Source organism: Haematobia irritans, chromosome 1, assembly GCF_050003625.1.
Source record: "Haematobia irritans isolate KBUSLIRL chromosome 1, ASM5000362v1, whole genome shotgun sequence".
NCBI lineage: Eukaryota > Metazoa > Arthropoda > Insecta > Diptera > Muscidae > Haematobia > Haematobia irritans.
The window spans coordinates 162,878,404-162,905,335 of NC_134397.1; the positions used below are offsets into that span (position 1 = coordinate 162,878,404).

The 26,932-nt window shown below is 30.1% G+C and overlaps 1 protein-coding gene across 1 annotated transcript in view; it reads left to right on the plus strand.

Annotated features, from left to right (window-relative positions):
- The window catches only part of KrT95D (phosphofurin acidic cluster sorting protein KrT95D), a 287,611-nt gene that overhangs the window by 242,430 nt on the left and 18,249 nt on the right, over nucleotides 1-26,932 (plus strand). Inside the window, exons 6-8 of the mRNA XM_075292058.1 lie at nucleotides 9,326-9,608; nucleotides 17,594-17,680; nucleotides 24,899-25,021. Of these exons, the coding sequence (XP_075148173.1) occupies nucleotides 9,326-9,608; nucleotides 17,594-17,680; nucleotides 24,899-25,021 (493 nt within the window). The remainder of the gene's footprint in view (nucleotides 1-9,325; nucleotides 9,609-17,593; nucleotides 17,681-24,898; nucleotides 25,022-26,932) is intronic.

Here is a 26,932-nt window from a genome sequence, read left to right on the forward strand (position 1 = left end):
AACCATGATTATGAACCGATATGGACCAATTTTTGTGTGATTGGAGATCGGCTACATACAACTATAGAGCGATATGAACCAATTTTGGTATGGTTGTTAGTGGCCATATACTAACACCACGTTCCAAATTTGAACCGGATCGGATGAATTTTGCTCCTCCAAGAGGATCCGGAGGTCAAATCTGGAGAACGGTTTATATGGGGGCTATATATAATTATGAAACGATGTGGACCAATTTTTGGACGGTTGTTAGAGACCATATACCAACACCACACCCTCAAAAAAAATCGCTTCTTTAACATATGTTCCAAACATATTTTGCAGGAAGCACATATATTATTGCATACTGCCGAAACATTAATATGTTTGTTTTATGTGAACATATTATATGTTTGGAAGCATTTTGAGCCAAAAATATTATATGCTTGAAAGAATTTTTCCCAAACACGATTGTGCTCATTCCCTAACATACTCGTAATTTTCACTTCCACGAATTTTTTTAGTTATTGGCACCTTTCTCTGTAATACAAATAATGTTGAAGAAATTATTCACTTTTATAAATTTTTTTAAATTTTACCTTTCGCCTGCACGGAGAATCGAACCGAGGACCATACAGTTTGTAAGCCAACACACTATCCACTGGGCTACGTAGCTGTTATAGTCACCAGTAGATAATTATCGTTTTAAGTTACATTTATATAGCATAGTTTGCAGCGCCCACGAGCCTATGCAAACATAACATTATTTAACAGAAACATACATTTGTTTGCCACGTGGAGCAGTGGTTAGCATGTCTGCCTTGCATGCAAAGCGTCGTGGGTTCAATCCCTGCTCCGACCGAACATTTTTTTTTTTTTTTAATTTACACATTTATATTTATACTATATTAATTTTTTTTAAATGAAACTTCGAAATGTGCGTTATTAAAGATTTATAGTCAGTAACAGTGCTTGATATAAACGAAATTGACTGATTTTTGGATAAAATATTATTTTTTATTGCAAAAATAACAATCTTGTAATAAAAAACTGTTTTTGTACAAAACTTTAAAATTTGGAAGGAATTCAAAAACTAACAAAAGAAGAACGTGGAGTCGAGTATAAACATACATACATAATTTTATAATATAAACATAAATTTATTTAGGAGTGAACAGTTTTTTACTAGCATTTAACACCATCGCTCTAAAATTCCTTTTATTTTTCTTTAATAATTCATTTTAAAGAAAATAAACTTTTTAAATTGTTTTAGCTGTAAAACTCGAACTTAATGCCCGCTTTTATATTTGATGGTGTCCGTCAACTCCTCGTGGACTACTTTTCAATAAAGAGGAACTAAAGTTTGTTTTTTTACATTTTACTGTGTAATTTTTCACTATTTCCTCCTTATTTCATTTTACTGTCCCAACTCTAAAAAGAGTATAGTGCCCTTTCGTTATTTTTATGAAGACCCCTGATTTCTTTTAACGAACCAAGAAAAAAATTGTGCCCATAATGCCAAAATGATAAACAAAACACATATCCACACATACATAAAATGCTGCTCTCAAGGCGAAAACATAAGCTGTTTGTTTTTCAAATGTCTATTCTCTTGGTTCAGAATGTATATTCTCTTTATTCAAATTAAATAATATTTAGACTTAAACATATCAAATTTTTGGCCTTATCATAAAACAGTTTTCCGAAACAACATACAAGCGGTTTCACAGAAATTGTTCTATTTTGACTCTTTTGCTGTGTTATATTGATATCTTTCGTCAACTCTCCCGGTTTCCATCTCTACTTCTCTCTATACTCTCTCTGTCGCTTTGAATAAAATATCACAACATATGTATGTTTAGTCGAAATTTGTAAATTTATATATGTTTGTATTCACACATATGATTTTTATGAAACATTCATGCCCCAAACATAATATATTCTAACATATTAACATAGATGTCCCAAACATTTAGTGTTAGTTCAGGAACATTACATGTTCGCACTTAAATATATTGTGGTTTAAAATCGTGCCCGAAACACATTTTGTTTATATCGGAACATATGAAAAACATATTTTTCTAACAGTGCATGTACCAAATTTCAGCCGGATCGGATGAGAAATGTTTCTCTTTGAGGCTCCGCAAGCCAAATCTGAGGGTCCGTTTATATGGGGGCTATACGTAAAAGTGGACCGATATGGCCCATTTGCAATACCATCCGACCTACATCAATAACAACTACTTGTGTCAAGTTTCAAGTCGATAGCTTGTTTCGTTCGAAAGTTAGCGTGATTTCAACAGACGGACAGACAGACATACTTAGATCGACTCAGAATTTCACCACGACCCAGAATATATATACTTTATGGGGTCTTAGAGCAATATTTCGATGTGTTACAAACGGAATGACAAAGTTAATATACCCCCATCCTATGGTGGAGGGTATAATTAATGAAATAGTCTTTAAATTTGTTGATTTTATGCATCTCGACTACATCACAAAAATTCCTTCAAAATTAGAACATATTTTTCAAAACTTTATTTTAAAGACGTTTTTATTTGACATAATTGCTACTTGACGTCGAGTCTGAATTTGCAAATTTGCAGTTATCTTTAACACATTTTTAAAGGACTTGTATAGCACACGACGGAAAAAAGCTAAAAAGGTGAATAATTTAAAATTTGTTTCCGAAAATCAAGTACGTAACACTCAAATTTAAAAGAGAATTGTATCCTAAAAATATCCATACTTCAATTATCCGCTTCTTTGGTTCGCTATCAATACCAAAATCATTGGTCTAAAGACAAAATCATTGGAGCTGGGCATGCTTTTTTTTAGTGTACACAGAAAAAAATATCTCCAAAATATTCCTAATTAAAAAGTTGATTGAAGTTGAAAACTTTTTCAATTAAAAAATTAATTGATACTATTAACCTTATAATCAAACTAGAAACATTAAGTCAATGATTGAAATTTTAATTTTTTATTTCAACTAAATTTTTTTTTGTAAATTTTCAACTAAAAATTAATTGATAAAATTAATTAGCAATCAAGTTCGGAAGAGTAAGACAATTAAACAATTATGGAGATTTTTTTTTAATTCTTAATAATTTTTTTTTGAAACTATGAATTTTTGAATCAAACTAAAAAGGAATAAAAGTAGTTATATAAAGTGACTGAAATATAGTATAGCGATTAAAAATAGTTTCTTTTTTAAATTAAAATAAATGAATTGAATTTTTTAATCAACATCAATTAAAATTTAATTGAATCAATTAAAAAATCAATTGAAATTTGCTAATGAAATCAATTAATTTTCTATCAAGTATTTTTTTTTTGATGCTCAATTAAAACGGTGATTGATATTATCATTTTCGTGATTGAAAACTGCGATCTAGACTTTGATTATAAAAATATGGTTCACAGACAGATGGACGTGGCTATTTCCACTCGTCTCCTTTTGGGTGTTGCAAAAAACATATGCACTATGCATACAATTGTGCAGGGTATTTGGAAGGATCCTTTGAAATAGTATAGCAAACGTCTCACGAAAATTTGTCAATTTTCGAAAATTGTCCGCATTTCATAGTTCAGAAATCTGAGAGATTTCACTGTAGTCCGAAAACCGACTTTACCAAATTTGGAAAATTTCGGCTGTTTTGTACTCATTTCAATCCCTTATTGATTAGGGAGCAAACTTTATACACTTTAAGAAATTGTGAAAAAGTACAAATGTAACTTTTATAAGTAGGGGCAAAAAAATCGTACGGAAAATTTATACGGAAATTCTGTGCTATATTCAGTGAAACCTCTGAAAGGTGGACATCCACATTTCCCTAAATTTTGTCCACCTTTGAGAGGTGTCCATGTATGAGAGGTTAATTTTAAGGTGTTAATGTATCAAACATCCCCATGTTTGGGAGGTGCCTGGGTTTCGGAGTGTCAAAGTTTGAGAGGTTCCACTGTAATTCCATCCTTTCAATTTTATGCTAAAATAACTTAAAAATCACTTATCCAAAATAGTAATCATTTTAGAAACAAAAATCTTCATATCTACTCCTTTGCCCAATGAACAAAATCGTCATTTTACACTGCTTGGCAACTCTACACTCTCTCTCCCCCCAAAAAAAAATAATAAATAAAACACGCGTATTATAAATGCATGTATGAATTAATGAATACCACATTGTGTGGCAATGTCTTTGGTAAATTAGCACCTACATCCGCATACATATGTGGGGATACTACGTATACGGATGTAAAGGGTGATTCTTTTGAGGTTAGGATTTTCATGCATTAGTATTTGACAGATCACGTGGGATTTCAGACATGGTGTCAAAGAGAAAGATGCTCAGTATGCTTTGACATTTCATCATGAATAGACTTACGATCTGCCACAACGTCGAATTTTCAGTGAATGGGCCCTAGAAAAGTTGGCAGAAAATCCGCTTTTTTATCGACAAATTTTGTTCAGCGATGAGGCTCATTTCTGGTTGAATGGCTACGTAAATAAGCAAAATTGCCGCATTTGGAGTGAAGAGTAACCAGAAGCCGTTCAAGAACTGCCCATGCATCCCGAAAAATGCACTGTTTGGTGTGGTTTGTACGCTGGTGGAATCATTGGACCGTATTTTTTCAAAGATGCTATTGGACGCAACGTTACGGTGAATGGCGATCGCTATCGTTCGATGCTAACAAACTTTTTGTTGCCAAAAATGGAAGAACTGAACTTGGTTGACATGTGGTTTCAACAAGATGGCGCTACATGCCACACAGCTCGCGATTCTATGGCCATTTTGAGGGAAAACTTCGGAGAACAATTCATCTCAAGAAATGGACCGGTAAGTTGGCCACCAAGATCATGCGATTTGACGCCTTTAGACTATTTTTTGTGGGGCTACGTCAAGTCTAAAGTCTACAGAAATAAGCCAGCAACTATTCCAGCTTTGGAAGACAACATTTCCGAAGAAATTCGGGCTATTCCGGCCGAAATGCTCGAAAAAGTTGCCCAAAATTGGACTTTCCGAATGGACCACCTAAGACGCAGCCGCGGTCAACATTTAAATGAAATTATCTGCAAAAAGTAAATGTCATGGACCAATCTAACGTTTCAAATAAAGAACCGATGAGATTTTGCAAATTTTATGCGTTTTAAAAAAAAAAAAAGTTATCAAGCTCTTAACAAATCACCCTTTATAACAAGAGTGAGGACATAAATAGATGTGAATGCTTGGTGATGGTTGGTTATGGCATGATGGAAGCCAATGTGTGGATACCACCACTTGGCGAGGAGCCATATAAAGAGTAGATTTACCTGTAGCTGTCTGTGCGTGTTTGTGAGTTTCTTTTTATTTCTGTTTTTGTTGTTGTTGTTGGTTTTAAATTAATTGAGGACATTTAGTTTATATTTTGTACAATTCCCACTTGTACATTTTGCTCCGTGTTTTGTGTTTGTGCAGCTGATGTCTGTCTGTAGATGACGTCTGTAGCTTGTTGCCGCCATTTATAATTCTCACCTTCTTTTTGTTTTTTGGAGGTTAATGGGTAAATGTGAAAAATTATAAAACAGGTGTTAAAAGTTTATGCCCATTAAATGCCAATTAGGATTAAACAGTAGGTAGACAACAAGTTAAAAAAAGCTTAAGGCCACTGAACTAGAGGGCAAACAATGATTTTTGACTTTCCTCCTAAACATAGGCCGAAGGATTATACAGTAATTTGCGATTTTCACAACACTTTTTTTGTTCTCCTTGTTGATGATGCTTGCAAACTAATTCGAATACCAAATCATAATGGGGTATATTCCGATATTTGGAATTGCAAATCGCAAAATTTTCGTTTGACGATATTTTCTTAACCCTAAAACCTACAAATGTAAATATTCTCATAGTTCTCTTTGGCACCATAGTTCAAATACAATACAAAATTCAAATCTTTATAAGAAAACTAAATTCTTGCGATTTGTTCCGACAACGCTGACAATTTATTAGACGTAATTAATTTTTTTCTTGATAAAGCAAATTGTTTACTTTGAAGGAAAATTCCGCTTAGTTCAAAGACATACGACTTTAAAGGAGGAACCCATATTTGCAATTAGTGTCCCAAATTAAAAAAAAAAAAATATTGAAGCAAATTTTATAAACTTTTAATTAAAATTGCATTGTCCTTAATATTGTGTAAATTGCGTGTCCTAACATTTAGGTTGCGTAATCTTTCATATTATGTTATATATAAAGTATATATATATTCTTGAGCAGGAGGAAATTCTTAGACGATCTACCGATGTCCGTCTGTCTATTGTAATCACGCTACAGCCTTCAGGAATGGAGTCATGGTTCTGAAATTTTGTACAGATTCTTGTTTTGTATGCAAGCAGGTCAATTTCGAAGATGGGATTATAGGTCCAAGTTTTGATATAGGCCCCATATAAACCGATCCCACGATTTCGTTTCATGAGCAACACTATTTTTCAGGTCAATATATAGTGATGCCGAATATGGTGTCTATTGGTCCATGCAGAAAAAGAACGACATCCCGATTTGACTTCTTCGCCCCCCATATAGAGGGAATTCCCATTTTTTTTCTTGGTCATCTCGACCGAAGAATAGGCTTCAGCATTCGGTCAAATATCGATAATTCGGCGTCAAGAGGCCGATTAACTTAAGCCAAAGCTAATTATACAATTATTTTTCGAGCTTTATGGACAGATATAGATTAAGGAACATGGTTAATAGAGCCATTGAAAAGAAAACGCCAGATACCAATCTATACACGCCTGGACTGTACATGTTTCGGTTCGGGCGAATGAACCTTTCCACAACCTTTAGTATAGATCTGGCTGGGAGAGATAACTCAATTTTGGGCCCTTTATGCTAACTCCTTATGGAGAAAACATTTGGGAAATTTCCTCTTACAAATTGAATCAGCTTTTTAAATAATTTATTTCATTTCAAATTGTCCCGTGTTGAATTTTTCTCGGTCAAAACACCCAGTACAAATAAAACGTGAAAAAATGTATAAAAACTCCTTGTTGTCATTTTAATATCAAACTACAAAATTTTGAATACTAACTGCCTGTTAGTGGAATTTTCGTTCGCCTCGAGACGGACGATTCGTCAAAAATCCCATATTGATGTCTCGAAATCCAGAGTCTGTGTACGGACGAAAAAGACTGTTTTTCACATGTTTGGGTGTAAAAATTATGTGTTTGGAACTCAAATTTGTTAACACAATATTTTTAAGTGCAAGCATATAATGTTCATAAACTAGCATAACATGTTTGGGACATATATGTTAATATGTTAGAACATATTATGTTTGGGACATAAAATGTTTCTAAATATAATATGCTTAGATGCAAACATATATTAATTTAGAGATAGCTTATAAACATATATTTGTTTAGAAATAGAGAGAGTAACCAATTGGCGCCTTAAAAATATATCTACACAAAGAAAATTCCATTAAAATTTTTTTCTACAAATATATGTCATAAGGTGAAACATAATATGTTTGAACAATACAAACAATATTTTTTTTGACCAATCCTGAAAATATATATGCTTGAAGAAAAATGTGTTTGGGGTACATGTTACAGAGGCGATTTTTTTTTCTGAGCGCGTGGAATCCCAATTGTTCGCTGTTCGATAGTAAATCATAAATAATGAGTTCATGACAAATTTCAGGATTTTCTAGCAAATGTATCTAAAGTTATTTTAGTTTCAATCTAGTCGAACGATTCATCCCGAGTCGATTTTGTGTTTCATGAACAGGCAGTAAATCGTCTGCTAGTCCTAAAAGAATATTATAAGGCATGGCCTGAAATATCGTTTATTGTTGTTTTTATGCCTTTGTTCAATAAAATATGCTAATATTTAATTTAATTACTTAAATTAAAAATTTTAGGCCGATTATTGCTTTTTTTGCCGAACATCGGCTTTAGCAAAAACAAAAGAAACACTTTGGTCGAGCTCTAATCTACACACTGCAATTTTTATTTATCCGATTTGAAATTGGAAATCCCGAGTTTAATTCGGCAAATGTTTGATATAGCCCCCATATACTTCGGTTTCGTGATGTAAATTCTTCAGGGGATAGAAGGACCAATTTTTAAATTGTCTAAAACTAAATTAAAATTCTTTATTTAACTTCCCGTGCCCATTCGAGTATAGGGTACGTATCTATAGTATTTAGATTTCATATGAACGGGGGTTAGGTTAGGTTAGGTGGCAGCCCGATGTATCAGGCTCACTTAGACTATTCAGTCCATTGTGATACCATATTGGTGAACTTCTCTCTTATCACTGAGTGCTGCCCGATTCCATGTTAAACTCAATGACAAGGGACCTTTTATAGCCGAGTCCGAACGGCGTTCCACATTGCAGTGAAACCACTTAGAAAATCTTTGAAATGTCACCAGCATTACTGAGTTGGGATAATCCACCGCTGAAAAACTTTTTGGTGTTCGGTCAAAGCAGGAATCGAACCCACGACCTTGTGTATGCAAGGCGGGCATGCTAACCATTGCACCACGGTGGCTCCCGGGGGTTAATTTCATCCGATTTTCTTGCATGCTTTGACGAGACTTTTAAGATTCCTCAAAAATCCAAACAAAAATGTTTATAATCTGATGTAGTCTCCATATGTAGAAATGTCACAGTGAGCAGTACTATTTGAACCGATCTTCTTGATGAAAGATGGATGTTTCGCAAGTCCATCAAAATTCTATATATTATCCAGTAAAACATATATAACGAGGAGGGGGTTTAAAGCATCTCATGCGGATTTAGTAAGACATTGGCTAAACAGTAAACTGCTGCAATAACTATGTGATAATAAAGGTTTCTACAACATCAGTTATCACCCGATATATTTCTAATTCCTAAATTATCGCACTGGACTGAACATCTAAGTGAGCCTGAAGTCAAGGCCAGTCCCTATAAACTAGCCTTAAAAGTTATTCATATTAGATAACAATTTTTTCAGTGTAAGATAATCGGGGAATTATGATAATTTGCAATATTCTTTCAATTTCAATTTAAAATATACTTATTCGCTATACTATGACTCATTCACCATCAGTTGTGTTACAATTTTGGATTGTCTGGAACTATGTAAATTATTACCTATTACAAAAATAATTTTTTTTCACTTTCCACTATAAAAATAAACAACATCTGAATTTCAAACACACTATGAAAAACTTAACATTGTACCATTTTGTGAATGTGGCATGAAAAAAAAAAATATATATATAAGCAAATGGTTGATGATTCAACCCAAATGATTTTCTTTATTTTTTGATTATTTGCTCATCTCTTTATCTATCTACCTCTAATTACAGACGATTTCCTTGCAACAACGTAATTTTAAGCAAAAAATCTTTGCTCTATTGAAACGTTTCAAAGCCTCAGAGGAATTGGAAGGTGAAGTGAATCGTGGCACAGCAGCTCTACGTGGCGAACGTGATTTGGATGCATTATTTCAAGAGCTTGAATCGTTGTCATGCTGTGAGGGTGATGATTCGGGGCCAGATATAGACAGCCTCTCAATTGGCTCTACCCCCAAGCCATCACTGAGGCCATTCTTTACCAATTCACGCATAATGTTGCACGATGCTGCTAGTGGTAAGTTTACAAATAAAATGACAGTTTTTGTTGAATTTTTTTTATTTTAATCCATAATTGGATTTAGATGTTTTGCGTGTATTTTTTTTTCTCTCTCATATTTTATTCTCATCATATAAGCTATTTATTTTTTTATTTGGACATATTCACAACATATAGTATATCTCTAACTTCATAAATGCTTTAATATTATATTAAAAAATATTTATATAAATGTATTTATTAAAAAAATTATATTATTTCTAATTTTTTTTGTTAAAAACGCTTTCATTATGAAAAATATACTAATTTTATAAATATCATATTAATCCATATTAACAAATATAATATATTTAAAAATAAACACCATATTCACAATATTCGGTTTTTAACTAAGCTCTTAAACATCAGCAAAGAAAATCAAACATTTTCAATGTTTGAATATCTATCTAGAGATAGTGAAATTAAATTTATATAATAGTATTTTCTCTCATAACATTTTATTAAGTTTTCTTATACAATTTTTGTAATCTTTAATTAACTGTTATAAATTGTGGCTAGACCCTTGAAAAGTTTTGTTGATGTATTTCGTAGAGAGTTCTTCAAACAGCATTGATGTGGTATAGACTTGTTTTACTATTTGCAATTTCACTTTTTTTAAATTATTTTCTCATTCATCCATGCAATTTATTTGTTTATATTTCATATATAGCACACAAACATTCAAATAACTTTATTATGTCATAAAAATACAATTATAACTTAGATCAATCACTGCTTCAGTTGATGCATTGAGTCATTCATGAAGACACATATGAATTACTCCATTATAAAATAAATAAATGAAATGAAATGAACACGAGGGTGCCCCGATAAACATTAAGCTTCCAACGGACTATATGGTGATTGTATACATAGGCCCCTTTTTAACTCAATAATGCAATTCATCAACTTTTTTTAACCCGTTTTAAAAACTATGTTTTTTCGAGGTCTGAAAAATAGTTCTCTGTGCTGACGATTACCTCGCTGTTCAATTGATGTTGATAGGTAGGATTTGAGGCGGCTGCGTTTGACTGATCTTAGGTGGGCCGCGGGGGGTGCTATAGGCGGTGGTTGAGCTCCGAGAGCGGGATTAACTTTGTAGCTTTTCACCGCTTCAGCTTCAGTATTCTCATGAATCCTGTTCAGATCTGTCTTGATGCTGCATATTCTAGAGGCCCTCTTTTGTAACGCTAGGTCTCGTGCTCTAGAAGCCGAAGATCAATCCTTACATTCCTGGGTGATTAGGTTAGGTGACAGCCCGATGTATCAGGCTCACTTAGACTATTCAGTCCATTGTCATATCACATTGGTGAACTTCTCTCTTATCACTGAGTGCTGCCCGATTCCATGTTAAACTCAATGACAAGGGACCTCCTTTTTATAGCCGAGTCCGAACGGCGTTCCACATTACAGTGAAACAACTTAGAAAAGCTTTGAACCCCTCAGAAATGTCACCAGCATTACTGAGGTGGGATAATCCACCGCTAAAAAACTTTTTGGTGTTCGGTCGAAGCAGGAATCGAACCCACGACCTTGTGTATGCACGGCGGGCATGCTAACCATTGCACCACAGTGGCTCCCTTCCTGGGTGATGGAGATACTGCTTTGACAACATGTAATTGTTTCTACGCACAGGGATCACCCCTTGGATCCACCTTGGTCTCCACATAAAGGTCATCCAGGGGTTTACTGCAGATACATCCTATGACAGTTCTAAAGGCAGCGTACTGACAGATCTGTATGTTTTTCTACTGCGTGTCGCTTGTCTGAGGTTCGTTCGGTTGATATATGTGTCCAACGAAGAAGAACAGGTTGTACAATACAGCGTGGTTGATATGTATTTCAACCATATATTGTTTACCCAGCAAAACAATTTGGAACAGCACAACTTTAAAAACACTTCCAAAAATGACCTGCCAAAGATGTTTTTTATTTTAACTACTCAGGAAGTTCTTTTAATTCAATTTTTTATAATTAGCTTTTTTTCACAAATTTTGAAAGTTAATTTTAACTTTTTTTGTTTCAAATAGGTTAAATGTTACAAATTATTTAAATTTTGTTTAAAAAAATAATAAATCCCTTCCTGAAAAATTGCGAATTTTTGTAAATATTTGAAATCAATCGTTGCAGACAAGCGTTAGAATGCATTAAAATTTAAAAATTATTTATTTATCAAAATATCACAGAATTATTTAATTCACATCCAAAACATTGAATTCGGATCATACCTTACATTGGTGGTTTGATTGGCATTCTTCCTTTTTTAAACCCTGACCCACTTTGTGGAAGATGCTATTATATGTTAGTGCATATTGTGCAACACCCCGATGGAGAATAGATAGACATGGAGTGTCTTTGGCAATATTGATTAAGATCAGTCCCTGAGTCGATTTAGCCATGTTCGTCTGTCCATCTGCCCGTACATCCGTTTGTCTGTCTGCCAAGACATTTTTGTGAAAAAGTGTGTATTTCGTGTCATAATAGAACCCTATTGATTTTGGAAGAAATAGGTTCAGATACAGATATAGTTCCCATTTATACCTTTCGTCCGATATGCACCTATATTGCCCCCAGAAACAAGAATTTTATCATGATTTGCTTAAATTTTTTCCACAAGGAGTTCTGTTAATAGTATCGTCAAATGTGCTTAATTTAATAATTTCAGACTTAGATATAGCTCCGGGAGCCACCGTGGTGCAATGGTTAGCATGCCCGTCTTGCATGGGTTCGTGGGTTCGATTCCTGCTTCGACCGAACACCAAAAAGTTTTTCAGCGGTGGATTATCCCACCTAAGTAATGCTGGTGACATTTCTGAGTGTTTCAAAGCTTCTCTAAGTGGTTTCACCGTAATTTGGAACGCAGTTCGGACTCGGCTATAAAATGTCCCTTGTCAATAAGCTAAACATAGAATCGGGCAGCACTGATAACAGAGAAGTTCGCCACAGTGGTATCACAATGGACGGAATAGTCCAAGTGAGTCCACTTTCGGCACCACAATCATAAAATTTGCGGTGTCTAGAAGGCCATGAAGTCAAATAGGCGATGAATCTATATGGGGGTAATACACAAATAGGGATCGATACCCACCACATTAGACACAACTTTTTCAATTTCAGGTAAATCGTATAAAAATTGCGACACATAGAAGACCAACAAGTCAAATCGGAGATCGGTCTATGTGGGGCTAAACAAAAACAGGGACTGATATACACCATATTCGGCACGCCTTTTAGTATGTAAAGGGTGATTCTTTTGAGGTTAGGATTTTCATGCATTAGTATTTGACAGATCACGTGGGATTTCAGACATGGTGTCAAAGAGAAAGATGCTCAGTATGCTTTGACATTTCATCATGAATAGACTTACGATCTGCCACAACGTCGAATTTTCAGTGAATGGGCCCTAGAAAAGTTGGCAGAAAATCCGCTTTTTTATCGACAAATTTTGTTCAGCGATGAGGCTCATTTCTGGTTGAATGGCTACGTAAATAAGCAAAATTGCCGCATTTGGAGTGAAGAGCAACCAGAAGCCGTTCAAGAACTGCCCATGCATCCCGAAAAATGCACTGTTTGGTGTGGTTTGTACGCTGGTGGAATCATTGGACCGTATTTTTTCAAAGATGCTGTTGGACGCAACGTTACGGTGAATGGCGATCGCTATCGTTCGATGCTAACAAACTTTTTGTTGCCAAAAATGGAAGAACTGAACTTGGTTGACATGTGGTTTCAACAAGATGGCGCTACATGCCACACAGCTCGCGATTCTATGGCCATTTTGAGGGAAAACTTCGGAGAACAATTCATCTCAAGAAATGGACCGGTAAGTTGGCCACCAAGATCATGCGATTTGACGCCTTTAGACTATTTTTTGTGGGGCTACGTCAAGTCTAAAGTCTACAGAAATAAGCCAGCAACTATTCCAGCTTTGGAAGACAACATTTCCGAAGAAATTCGGGCTATTCCGGCCGAAATGCTCGAAAAAGTTGCCCAAAATTGGACTTTCCGAATGGACCACCTAAGACGCAGCGGTCAACATTTAAATGAAATTATCTTCAAAAAGTAAATGTCATGGACCAATCTAACGTTTCAAATAAAGAACCGATGAGATTTTGCAAATTTTATGCGTTTTTTTAAAAAAAAAGTTATCAAGCTCTTAACAAATCACCCTTTACATAAAATATTTCTAGATTTTTAACCTCAGACAAATCGTATAAATAGTGCGATATTGGTTTCTATCTTCGAACTTCACTTACTTGCATGAAAAAAACGAAACTGGGCCAAATTTCAGAACTATTGCCTCATAATTTAAGACTGTAGCTTGATTATAACAGATAGACAGACGGACATGATTATATCGTCTTGGAATTTCCCTCTGATCACGAATATATTTACTATATAGAGTTGAAAATCAGTATTACGATATCTTACGAACGTAATGAAAAACCTATACCCCCATCACCCACCATTCTATGGTGGTCGGTATAAAAATCAATACACTATTATTAAAACTGTTCAATGGAATGACCCATACTCCATGGTACTTGTTTTTCCTTTTTTTTATTATTCAACTTCTAGTTAATTGTTGTATACTTTCGATTTCATTGTTAACAATTACGATGAAATTGTTGTTGCCTTGATGAGTTTGTTTTTTAGTTTCAGAAAATTCATTCATGGGGAAATAAAAAAAAATCAAAGATTATAATTAATGAGAGATTTATATGGGTCAAATACAGTTTTATTTTTTCATTATTAATTGTATGACTAAGTGTGATATAAACACGATATTGTTATGAATAAATGAAAAACTGAAAATAGAGAATTAAAGATCAAAAGTACAATTTATAATAATGTTGGAAGCTAATATTCTTGAAATACGCTTGATGATTGACATACTGGTGTGGAGCAGAGCACGGTTGCCACTTGAGCCAAACATAATATACCAAAATTTGGAGAAAATTTTACAACAAAAAAAAAAAACTTCCAAACAAAAACAAAATCTTATTTCACACAATTTTATTTCTACAGAAAATTATAACAAAATTTTATTTTTATAGAAAATTTTGCCAAAATTTTATTTCTATAGAACAATTTGTCAAAATTTAATTTCTATAGAAGGCGTTGTCAACATTTTATTTCTATTAAAATTTTATTTCTATAGAAAATTATGTCAAAATTATATTTCTATAGAAAATTTTGTCAAAATGTTATTTCTATAGAAAAATTTGGCAACATTTTATTTCTATTAAAATGTTTGCCAACATTTTATTTCTATAGAAAATTATGTAAAAATTTTATTTCTATAGAAAAATTTGTCAAAATGTTAATTCTACAGAAAATTGCAGAAGATTTTGTCAAAATTTTATTTCTATTAAAATTTTTGCCGAAATTTTATTTCTATAGAAAATTATGTCAAAATTTTGTTTCTATAGAAAATTTTGTCAAAATTTTATTAATATTGAAAAAATTTTCAAAATTTTATTTCTATAGAAGATTTTGTCAAAATTTTATTTCTACAGAAAATTGTAACAACATTTTATTTCTATAGAAGATTTTGTCAAAATTTTATTTCTACAGAAAATTGTAACAAAATTGTATTTCTAAAGAAAATTTTGCCAAAATTTTATTTCTATAGAAAAATTTGTCAAAATGATAATTATACAGAAAATTGTAACAAAATTTTATTTCTATAGAAAATGATGTCAAAATTATATTTCTATAGAAAATGTTGTCAAAATGTTATTTCTATAGAAAAATTTGTCAACATTTTATATCTGTTAAAATGTTTGCCAAAATTTTATTTCTATAGAAAATTATGTCAAAATTTTATTTCTATAGAAGAAAAATTTGTCAAAATGTTAATTCTACAGAAAATTGTAGAAGATTTTGTCAAAATCATATTTTTATTAAAATTTTTGCCAAAATTTTATTTCTATAGAAAATTATGTCAAAATTTTATTTCTATAGAAAATTTTGTCAAATATTTATTTTTTTTCATATAGAAAATTTTGCCAAAATTTTATTTCTATACAAAAATTTGTCAAAATTTAATTTCTATAGAAGATGTTGTCAAAATTTTATTTCTATTAAAATTTTTGCCAAAATTTTATTTCTATAGAAAATTATGTGAATATTATATTTCTATAGAAAATTTTGTCAAAATTTTATTTCTATAGAAAAATTTGTCAAAATTGTATTTCTATAGATTTTGTCAAAATTTTATTTCTATTAAAATGTTTCCAAAATTTTATTTCTATAGAAAATTATAACAATTTTATTTCTAAATTATGTCAAAATTTTATTTCTACAGAAAATTTTGCCAAAATTTTATTTCTATAGAAAATTATGTCAAAATTTTATTTCTATAGAAAAATTTGTCAAAATGTTAATTATACAGAAAATGGTAACAAAATTTTATTTCTATAGAAAATTATGTCAAAATTATATTTCTATAGAAAATGTTGTCAAAATGTTATTTCTATAGAAAAATTTGTCAAAATTTTACTTCTGTTAAACTGTTTGCCAAAATTTAGATATAGAAAACTTTGTCAAAATGTTAATTCTACAGAAAATTGTAGAAGATTTTGTCAAAATTTTATTTTTATTAAAATTTTTGCCAAAATTTTATTTCTATAGAAAATTATGTCAAAATTTTATTTCTATAGAAAATTTTGTCAAAAATTTTTTTTTTTCATGTAGAAAATTTTGCCAAAATTTTATTTCTATACAAAAATTTGTAAAAATTTAATTTCTATAGAAGATGTTGTCAAAATTTTAATTCTATTAAAATTTTTGCCAACATTTTATTTTTATAGAAAATTATGTCAAAATTTTATTTCTATAGAAAAATTTGTCAAAATGTTAATTCTACAGAAAATTGTAGAAGATTTTATCACAATTTTATTTCTATTAAAATGTTTGCCAAAATTTTATTTCTATAGAAAATTATGTCCAAATTTTATTTCTATAGAAAATTTTCTCAAAATTTTATTTATATTGAAAAAATTGTGTTTCTATAGAAGATTTTGTCAAAATTGTATTTCTACAGAAAATTGTAACAAAAGTGTATTTCTACAGAAAATTTAGCCAAAATTTTATTTCTATAGAAAATTATGTCAAAATTTTATTTCTATAGAAAATTTTGTCAAAATGTTAATTCTATAGAAAATTTTGTGCAAAATTTATTCTATAGAAAATTTTACCAAAATTTTACTTCTATAGAATTTTTTGTAAAAATGTTATTTGTATTGAAAATTTGCTAAGATTTTATTTTCATAGACAATTTTGTCAAAGTTTTATTTCCATAGACAATTTTGTCAAAGTATTATTTCCATAGAAAATTTTGTCAACATTTTATTTCCATAAAAATATTTCACAAAATTTTATTTCTGTAGAAAATTATAGTACTATGTAGTTGGAGAGGAGTATTTTTTAAAATCTACCAAAACATCAAGAATTCTACCAATCTACCAAACAGTAAAAAAATCCACCCTTTTTTGGTAGAATTCTACCAACTGTGGCAACCGTGATCCATAGGATTTGAATCATGGTTCTATGATTATAGCGATGTAAACCTTTTCGATTTTTCAAGAACTTTGCCATATATTTCCATGACCACAATATGTTTATAAAACACACGCATATGACTTCTTTAGAAATCATAACAAGTATATCCACCATATTCAATCTTCATATTCGTATTCTCTGTACCTACTAATTAGCCCAAATTATATCAACTTAGTGAATTGTTGTTCATTATTCATTCTTAGCATTTAGCTGTGTCTAGAGATCAAGGCTAATGTGAGCTTCACTCTACCATATTTTTTTAGTATAATGCCTATACTAATAGTATGCTAATAACCAATAGGATTCAATAATAGAATATATCTGTTGTATACAAAGATGCTCTTCAATGTATATCGGAAATCTCTATAATCTATGTTAACTGTATCATTACTTTTTTCCAGAAATGGAAGAACTTCCCTCTTCGCCCATACACGACCGAACATGGTCCTATAAAATACTACAAAAGTTTTTAACTTCCAAACATAAAGGTGGGTGGTGTTCGTATCATTGCTCATGTTGTTTCGGTTTATAAAATTGTTGATTTTTTGTTTAAAAATCACTACAAAATTTCGTACTCATATAATGATTTGTCATAGTTATTTTTAAATCGTTACTAACATCCAGTGTTTGCAAGTATTATTGTAGCTCCTGTCGATTTTGGATGATTTTTTTACCAAAATATCCAAATTTAAATTAAAATTCCTCACAATGTACGATACATATATATACAAAAATTATTCAGACATTCAAAATCATTGAACAGTCGAACATATCAAATCATCTCTATTGTACTGTAAAGTGGCTCCACTTTTTCGACTAATCTACTTTTGATATTTTTGAAAATCGACTAATCGTCTTCATGCATTTATCTTGTAAATTTTTTCTTCCTTGATAATAAGTCGATAACATTTTCAATGAAATTCCCTAGAATTAAGTGATTCGACTTTAAAATGGACTTGGGAAAGGAATTTATATTGAACTTAAGTAAATTTGTCCTAAAAAACTTGGAAACATATATTCAATATGACTTAATTTTATATATTAGATTATTGAGATCGTTTTACAGTTCATTGACTTTTTGTAACTTGATTATGAAGATTAAACGTATTCCAAAATGAGAGTGTCTTGCAAGATTTTTTCTCCATTTTTTCAAAAAGTTGAAAGTCGACTATCCATACTAAGAAACAGTGTTCACACAAAGAAGGAAAGTTTTTTGTTTTTTTTTTTTACAATCCAGCCGATATCACAAAAATAAGTAAATATTTTTCGACAAACTCAAGAAAATTTATTAGATATAATTATTTTCTTTAACTTGATAAAGAAAATTTCGTAGTTTGAAGAAAAATACTTGGAGTTCAAAAATGCAAAAATGTGTTTAGCACCATACGAAGTGGCCAGGGATCCCCGTCAAATCCTAGCGAAGTCCATCATCTATTTTTAGTTATCTCCACAAATAACCCTTTATCACCACATCCTATTTACAAAGTCAGATTATTAGTTAATTAAATGTTTCCTACATCGAACTGAATCCCAGATTGAATTATCGTACATTTGTTCAGCATATCAAAATATTTTCATAGCAGTGCCGACTATAATTATCGACACAACAAAATATTAAATTATTTCTCCAATTCCCCCCATATAACGATATACTACATAGAGGGCAATCTCAATACTGGGGTTTCATGGAGCATCGCATTTCACCATTAACAGCATTCATAAATGCATGACATTGCCACATCATATTTTGAACGATAAAACTGCCTATCGTTGGGTACATTGCCATATATTATATTTACGGTGATATGTGATTGTACCTCTCTGGCCTACAAAACAGCAATAACATCCCATACTATTTATAACAATCCATTTATGCATTCACTAATGTTCCAGTTCATTATCCATTACTTAAAATATTAATGTACAAATGTTTATTATTCAACTTCAGTGAGGGTGGTCCTCATTTCTTCCAAGTCAAATGATGCAAACAATCATTACAAAATAAAAAAGAAAGGGTTATTAAAATAGAGCAAGATATTTTGACAATGGAGAATTTGTTATATGCAGAGTTTCACGATGTGATGTGAAATAAAAAAGCAAGTTTTCAGAGGTGAAAAATATTATTTTGTATACGTCGTCTTGAAACTGGGTGTTATAATTCCGATTATTTTATCCTGTATGGGGTGAGGGTTTATAAGTTTGCCATTCTTTGACTTATATTCTCTTGTTTTGGATGTCTTTCTAAAACTAGAAAGTATCAATGAAAAACCACTGACACATAGAGGTCACTGTTATAATTAAATTCAAAATCATCAAAATAGTTTGACAAAATTTTCTATGGAAATAAAATTTTCACAAAATTTTCTATAGAAATAAAATTTTTACAAAATTTTCTATAGAAATAACAATTTGACAAAAAAATCTATAGAATAAAATTTTGAAAAAATTTTCTATAAATGAAATAAAATTTTCACAACATTTTCTTATAGAAATAAAATTTTGGCAACATTTTCTATAGAAATAAAATTTTGACAAAATGTTCTACAAAAATAAAATTTTTTAATTTTTTTTTTTATAGAAATAAAAATTTGACAAAATTTTCTATAGAAAAAAAATGTTGACAAAATTTTCTATAGAAATAAAATTTTGACAAAAATTTCTATAGAAATAAAATTTTGACAAAAATTTCCATAGAGATAAAATTTTGACAAAATTTTTCATAGAAATAAAATTTTGACAAAAGATTTGTATAGAAATAACATTTTGACAACATTTTCTATAGAAATAAAATTTTGGCAAAATTTTCTATAGAAATAAAATTTTGACAAAAATTTCTTTAGAAATAAAATTTTTGACAAAAATTTCCATAGAAATAAAATTTTGACAAAATTTTCCATAGAAATAAAATTTTGACAAAATTTTCCATAGAAATAAAATTTTGACAAAAGGTTTGTATAGAAATAACATTTTGACAACATTTTCTACAGAAAAAAAATTTTGACAAAATTTTCTATAGATATAAAATTTTGACAAAAGTTTCGATAGATATAACATTTTGACAAAATTTTCTATAGATATAAAATTTTGAGAAAATTTCCTATAGAAATACAATTTTGACACAATTTTCTATAGAAATAAAAGTTTGACAAAATTTTCTATAGAAATAAAATTTTGACAACATTTTCCATAGAAATAAAATTTTGACAAAATTTTCTAAAGAAATAAAATTTTGACAAAATTTTCTATAGAAATAACATTTTGACAAAATTTTCTATAGAAATAACATTTTGACAAAATTTTCTATAAAAATAACATTTTGAAAAAAAATTCTATAGAAATAAAATTTTGACAAAATTTTCTATAGAAATAACATTTTGACAAAATTTTCTATAGAAATAAAATTTTGACAAAATTTTCTATAGAAATAAAATTTTGACAAAATTTTCTATAGAAATAAAATTTTGACAAAATTTTCTATAGAAATAAAATTTTGACAAAATTTTCTATAGAAATAAAATTTTGACAAAATGTTCTATAGAAATAAAATTTTGACAAAATTTTCTATAGAAATAAAATTTTGACAAAATTTTCTATAGAAATAAAGTTTTGACAAATTTATCTATAGAAATACAATTTTGACAAAAATTTTTATAGAAATAAAATGTTGACAAAAGTTTCTATAGAAATAAAATTTTAACAAAATATTCTATAGAAATAAAATGTTGACAAAATTTCCATAGAAATAAAATTTTGACAAAATTTTCTATAGAAATAAAATTTTGACGAAATTTTCTATAGAAATAAAATTTTCACAACATTTTCTTATAGAAATAAAATTTTGGCAACATTTTCTATAGAAATAAAATTTTGACAAAATTTTCAATAGAAATAACATTTTGACAAAAATTTCTATAGAAATAAAATTTTGAAAAAATTTTCTATAGAAAAAAAAATTTTACAAAATTTTCTATAGAAATAAAATTTTGACAAAATTTTCTATAGAAATAAAATTTTGACAAAATTTTCTATAGAAATAAAAGTTTGACAAAATTTTCTATTAAAATAAAATTTTACCAAATTTTTCTATAGAAATAAAATTTTGACAAAATTTTCTGTAGAAATAACATTTTGACAAAATTTTCTATAGAAATAAAATTTTGACAAAATTTTCTATAGAAATAAAATTTTGACAAAATTTTCTATAGAAATAAAAGTTTGACAAAATTTTCTATTAAAATAAAATTTTACCAAAATTTTCTGTAGAAATAAAATGTTGACAAAAGTTTCTATGGAAATAAAATTTTAACAAAATGTTCTATAGAAATAAAATTTTCACAAAATTTTCTATAGAAATAAAATTTTGGCAACATTTTCTATAGAAATAAAATGTTGACAAAATTTTCTATAGAAATACAATTTTGACAAAATTTTCTATAGAAATACAATTTTGACAAAATTTTCTATAGAAATAAAATTTTGACAAAATTTTCTATAGAAATAAAAAATTGACTAAATTTTCTATAAAAATAAAATTTTGACAAAATGTTCTATAGAAATAAAATTTTGACGAAATTTTCTATAGAAATAAAAAATTGACTAAATTTTCTATAAAAATAAAATTTTGACAAAATTTTCTATAGAAATAAAATTTTGTCTAAATTTTATATAGTAATAAAATTTTGACAAATTTATCTTTAGAAATACAATTTTGACAAAATTTTCTATAGAAATAAAATTAAAAAAAAAAAAAATTTATAGAAATAAAATGTTGACAAATTTCCTATAGAAATAAAATTTTTGAGGTTTTTTTTTATATCTACAGAAATTTTTTTTTAAATTTTATATCTATAGAAGAGTTTTATTTCTATAGAAAATTTTTGAAAAAAAAAATCTATAGAACATTTTTGGCAAATTTTATTTCGGTAGTATTTTCTTGCAAAATTTTATTTCTATGAAAATCTTGCCAAAATTTTATTCCTATAGAAATTTTTGTCAAAATTTTATTTTTTATAGAAAGTTTAGTCCATTTTTTATTTCTATAGAAAATTTTGTCAAAATTTTATTTCTATAGAAAATTTTGTCGAAACTTAAATTTTTTTCTATAGATAATTGTATCTCTTAATTGGAGAGAAATATTTTGCAAAATCTACCAAAACATGAAGAATTCTACCAACCAGTAAAAAATCTACCACTTATAGTAGAATTCTACCAACTGTGGCAACCGTGATGTGGATGCAATTGAAAACCCCATGCTTGAGGTTTTCCCTCGCTTTCGCAGTCTTGATGCACGTTGCATTACTTAGATAAGGCAACTTCAAACGATCAAATAATAAGCGAGCTGGTACCTAATAGACCGACCTTTGCCGTGATATAATGTTCAAGTTCGAAATAAATTTAAAAATAAAAATAAAAATGAGCTTACTCCTATCTAAAAATAAAGTCAAAAATGCAGCTTCTTGAAAATAAAGAAATTTTTAGGGAGCTATCTAACTTTCAATATAGTCTCTATATCATTAATGGAATTTTCATTCCCATTTTGTTATATTTTAACAAAGCTGTTCACATACAAATAAAAGTCCACATTATAACAGATACTTCAAAGAGCAGTTCTCTTTAAGGAAAATTTGCCTTAATTGAAAGACATACGACTTCAACGGAGAGACACATATTTAAAAGATGTAGGTCCTAATTTCAATGAAAACAATTTTTTAGGCAAAGATGATCATCAACTTTCTTTTAAATCGTATGCCCTAAAATTTGGGTTACATAATCATTGATATAAGATCAATATTTTTCGGTGCTGTTGATGTCGCTTAGCTATCATCAAAAGTTTCACAAAAGTGAAAACATCTCAGGTATTGAATCCATGATAGGGCCCATATAGGCAGGCTTTCCTATTTGTAAAAAAAAGACATCACTAATTAAAAAACGTGAAATAATTGTAATTATGAGAAATCCCAAAACAAAATACAATGCACAATTGCTTGTTGAATTACGTTTGCAGTTATCGATATCTTTATCGATCTCTTAGAGTTAATATCTGTTTTCATATCTTATATTTGTGAAATTGGTGTTATTACTAATACAATTCGAATACATTAACTTATCTTAATAGTACTGCAGCATTATTCAAAATATTGACTTGCATTAAAACATTATTATTTTTGATTTTGCTTATACACGCAGAGAAGAAACATGATTGTCACAATCATATTCGAAGAGCAAAATAATATGATAGGAGCTATTTTTGCGGCGACCATTTAACATTTTAACCTGCAACCATGTTGGCTCAGTGAACATGGTTCTAAGAAAAATGTAATTGTCCTCATCTAAAATGTTATTATATTGATAAAAAGAATTTTGTTTGAATGAAAAGACAATGGTCACGATTAAAAATGTTATGGCATTCATTAAAAATGTTTTTCTCCTAGTTAAAAGAACATGGTCACAACCTAAAATGTTTTGATCTTTATGAAAAAACTTTTTTCATCGTCGAAAAAAGGACGCCACTTGAGAAAAGAAAACACAAAATTAACTTTATTTGTTTGTTATTATTTATTTATAAACTAATTCATTGTTTATTTGTATTTATAATGCCGTTCAAGCAAACATCATATATTTTTACACACTCTATTTTGTTTCAATTTCAACAATAAGTAATTATTCCATATTTACATCGTGCGCATCAAATGTACAAACGCAGACATCATGCAACTGCAAATAAAAATAAATGATACCATATAGCAAAATGCAGAACAAAAAACAGGTACATTTTTTCAATTACACTTTCCTTTTTTGTGTTCACATAAAACCACGTGCCACTTCTGAATAAATAAATTAACACAAAACACAGTAAATCCGTATTCTCCGTCCATTCCAAGAAACAATCAACACACGACTGACGCGCAAAATGAAAATCGTGTGTACCTGCTCAATGTTTTTATAAAATTCTTTTCGCTGCAAACAAGTTAAAAAATTAAATGGTCACGAAAAAAATGTAAATGGTATTTATGGCCATGTAATGGTTCTAGACATGTCTATATTTAACCTATAAAAATACTTTTTTCCCTGCAAAAAAGTAAAAAAAATTGAATGGTCAGATACATGATTTTCCCGACCATTTAATGGTCTCAAATTCTATCATTTAAATGATAGAACATGTTTGCGCTATTTGAGAACCATTCAAATGCTTATTGCCACCATACATTTTTCTCCGCTCGAAAACTATTTTTACAAAGACAAAATACATGGTTTTCGCGGCAATTACATGCTCTAGATAAGCATTAAATGGATGCGGCAACCATGTCCAAACATGGTTTTTCTGTGCGTGTACTCGTACATATAATCATGCATTTATATATTAGAGTGTCCTGGATTGAGTGGCATTTGAAATAGTACAGATAATATTTTAATGTTTAATTTAATCTAACTGAGATTTTTAAAATATTTTTTCTATATAATTTTTAAAAATATTTACACTAAAATCCAGGACATGCTTTCTTATTCATTCATATCAATTTATACTAAGCATTTATATTTTAATTTTATTTTTTATCTACATATATATATTTTTATTTATTTTTTTGTTATGTTATTTTATAAGCATTTAATTGTGTAAACTCTAATGAAAATGTTTTTTGATTTTTTTTTTTTTTTGATTTATTTGATTTTAATTGCATGGCTTGAATTCGGAATTTCTTTTGCAGGCAACATTGAGCGCAGATCATCGGACAAAAGCGACCAATTGACAAATTCGTCATATCAAATTGAAAATAATAAACAAAAATGCATTCATTTAACAAACAATAACAATTCGGCTACAACACCAGGTCTGTGTAATTAATCAACTAAAATGAAAAGTGAACTTTTTTATACAAAAACAAATTTTTTAGGATATACAAATATGGTGTAAAATCCTTTTACTATTTTTTTTTGCTCTAACATTTGCTAATACCACCACCACAATCACCTAACAATTTATTTTGTCCAAATGTTCCACCACCTCCTTCACTAAAAATTTGATTTTCTTCAAAAAGAACATCGCTTCGCAATGTCAAATGGAAATTTATTTCACTTTTCTCCCCATGCCTCTTTTTTTACTGCAAATATTTTTGTCCGTATTCTTGTTTATTTGCTATCTTGTATTGTTTTTGTTTGTTTTTACTGTAGTTGTTCTTTAGTAGATGTTCTCGTATATTTTTATTATATTGAAATTCATAATCAAACACATATTTGTAATATATCATTTGGCAAGAATTTACAATTTTTCCAATCGCAAAAAAGTCTTATTAGGGTTACGAATAGCATAACATAAGCACGAATTTAAAATAAATATGTTGATGCTTCATAGTTCTGTCGTTCAAGTCAGGTTTCGTTACCTAACAGGTTGGCTGATAAGTCCCCGGTCTAACAAAGAAAAACACATTTTTTGTCAAAATTCGTTTTTATTATTCATCATAGTTCCCTTCAAGATCGATACAACGATTATAACGACCTTCCAATTTTTTGATACCATTTTTGTAGTACTCCATCGGTTTTGCCTCAAAATAGGCCTCAGTTTCGGCGATCACCTCTTCATTGCAGCCAAATTTTTCCCCTGCGAGCATCCTTTTGAGGCCTGAGAACAAGAAAAAGTCGCTGGGGGCCAGATCTGGAGAATACGGTGGGTGGGGAAGCAATTCGAAGCCCAATTCATCAATTTTTGCAAACGTTCTCAATGACTTGTGGCACGGTGCGTTGTTTTGGTGGAACAACACTTTTTTCTTCTTTATATGGGGCCGTTTTGCCGCGATTTCGACCTTCAAACGCTCCAATAACGCCATATAATAGTCACTGTTGATGGTTTTTCCCTTTTCAAGATAATCGATAAAAATTATTCCATGCGTATCCCAAAAAACAGAGGCCATTACTTTGCCAGCGGACTTTTGAGTCTTTCCACGCTTTGGAGACGGTTCACCGGTCGCTGTCCACTCAACCGACTGTCGATTGGACTCAGGAGTGTAGTGATGGAGCCATGTTTCATCCATTGTCACATATCGACGGAAAAACTCGGGTGTATTACGAGTTAACAGCTGCAAACACCGCTCTGAATCATCAACACGTTGTTGTTTTTGGTCAAATGTGAGCTCGCGCGGCACCCATTTTGCACAGAGCTTCCGCATATCCAAATATTGATGAATGATATGACCAACACGTTCCTTTGATATCTTTAAGGCCTCTGCTATCTCGATCAACTTCATTTTACGGTAATTCAAAATCATTTTGTGGATTTTTTTTTGATGTTTTCGTCGGTGACCGTCACCGTCCTCCGTGCTCATGTCACCACGCTTGAATTTTGCATACCAATCAATTATTGTTGATTTCCATGGGACAGAGTCGGGAAACTCATTATCAAGCCAAGTTTTTGCTTCCACCGTATTTTTCCCTTCAGTATTTTATCAAAACACGAAATTCCTTTTTTTTTGCATTTTTTTCACAATAACAAAAGTTACTTCACAAAAGACGCTCTATCTCACAAACTAATTGACTTACAGACGTCAAATTTTGACACGAATCATTTGAAGGTTGGTACAATATAAAAATAATATGCATTTAATACTAGCGACGCCATCTATGTGTCAGACCGGGGACTTATCAGCCAACCTGTTATATGCTGTAAAGCCTCTTGAATAGTTTTAACTACTAAAAGCTTGCTGATTTAATGAAGACCGCCGAAAGGCGGGATTGGGTATTAGAGGGCT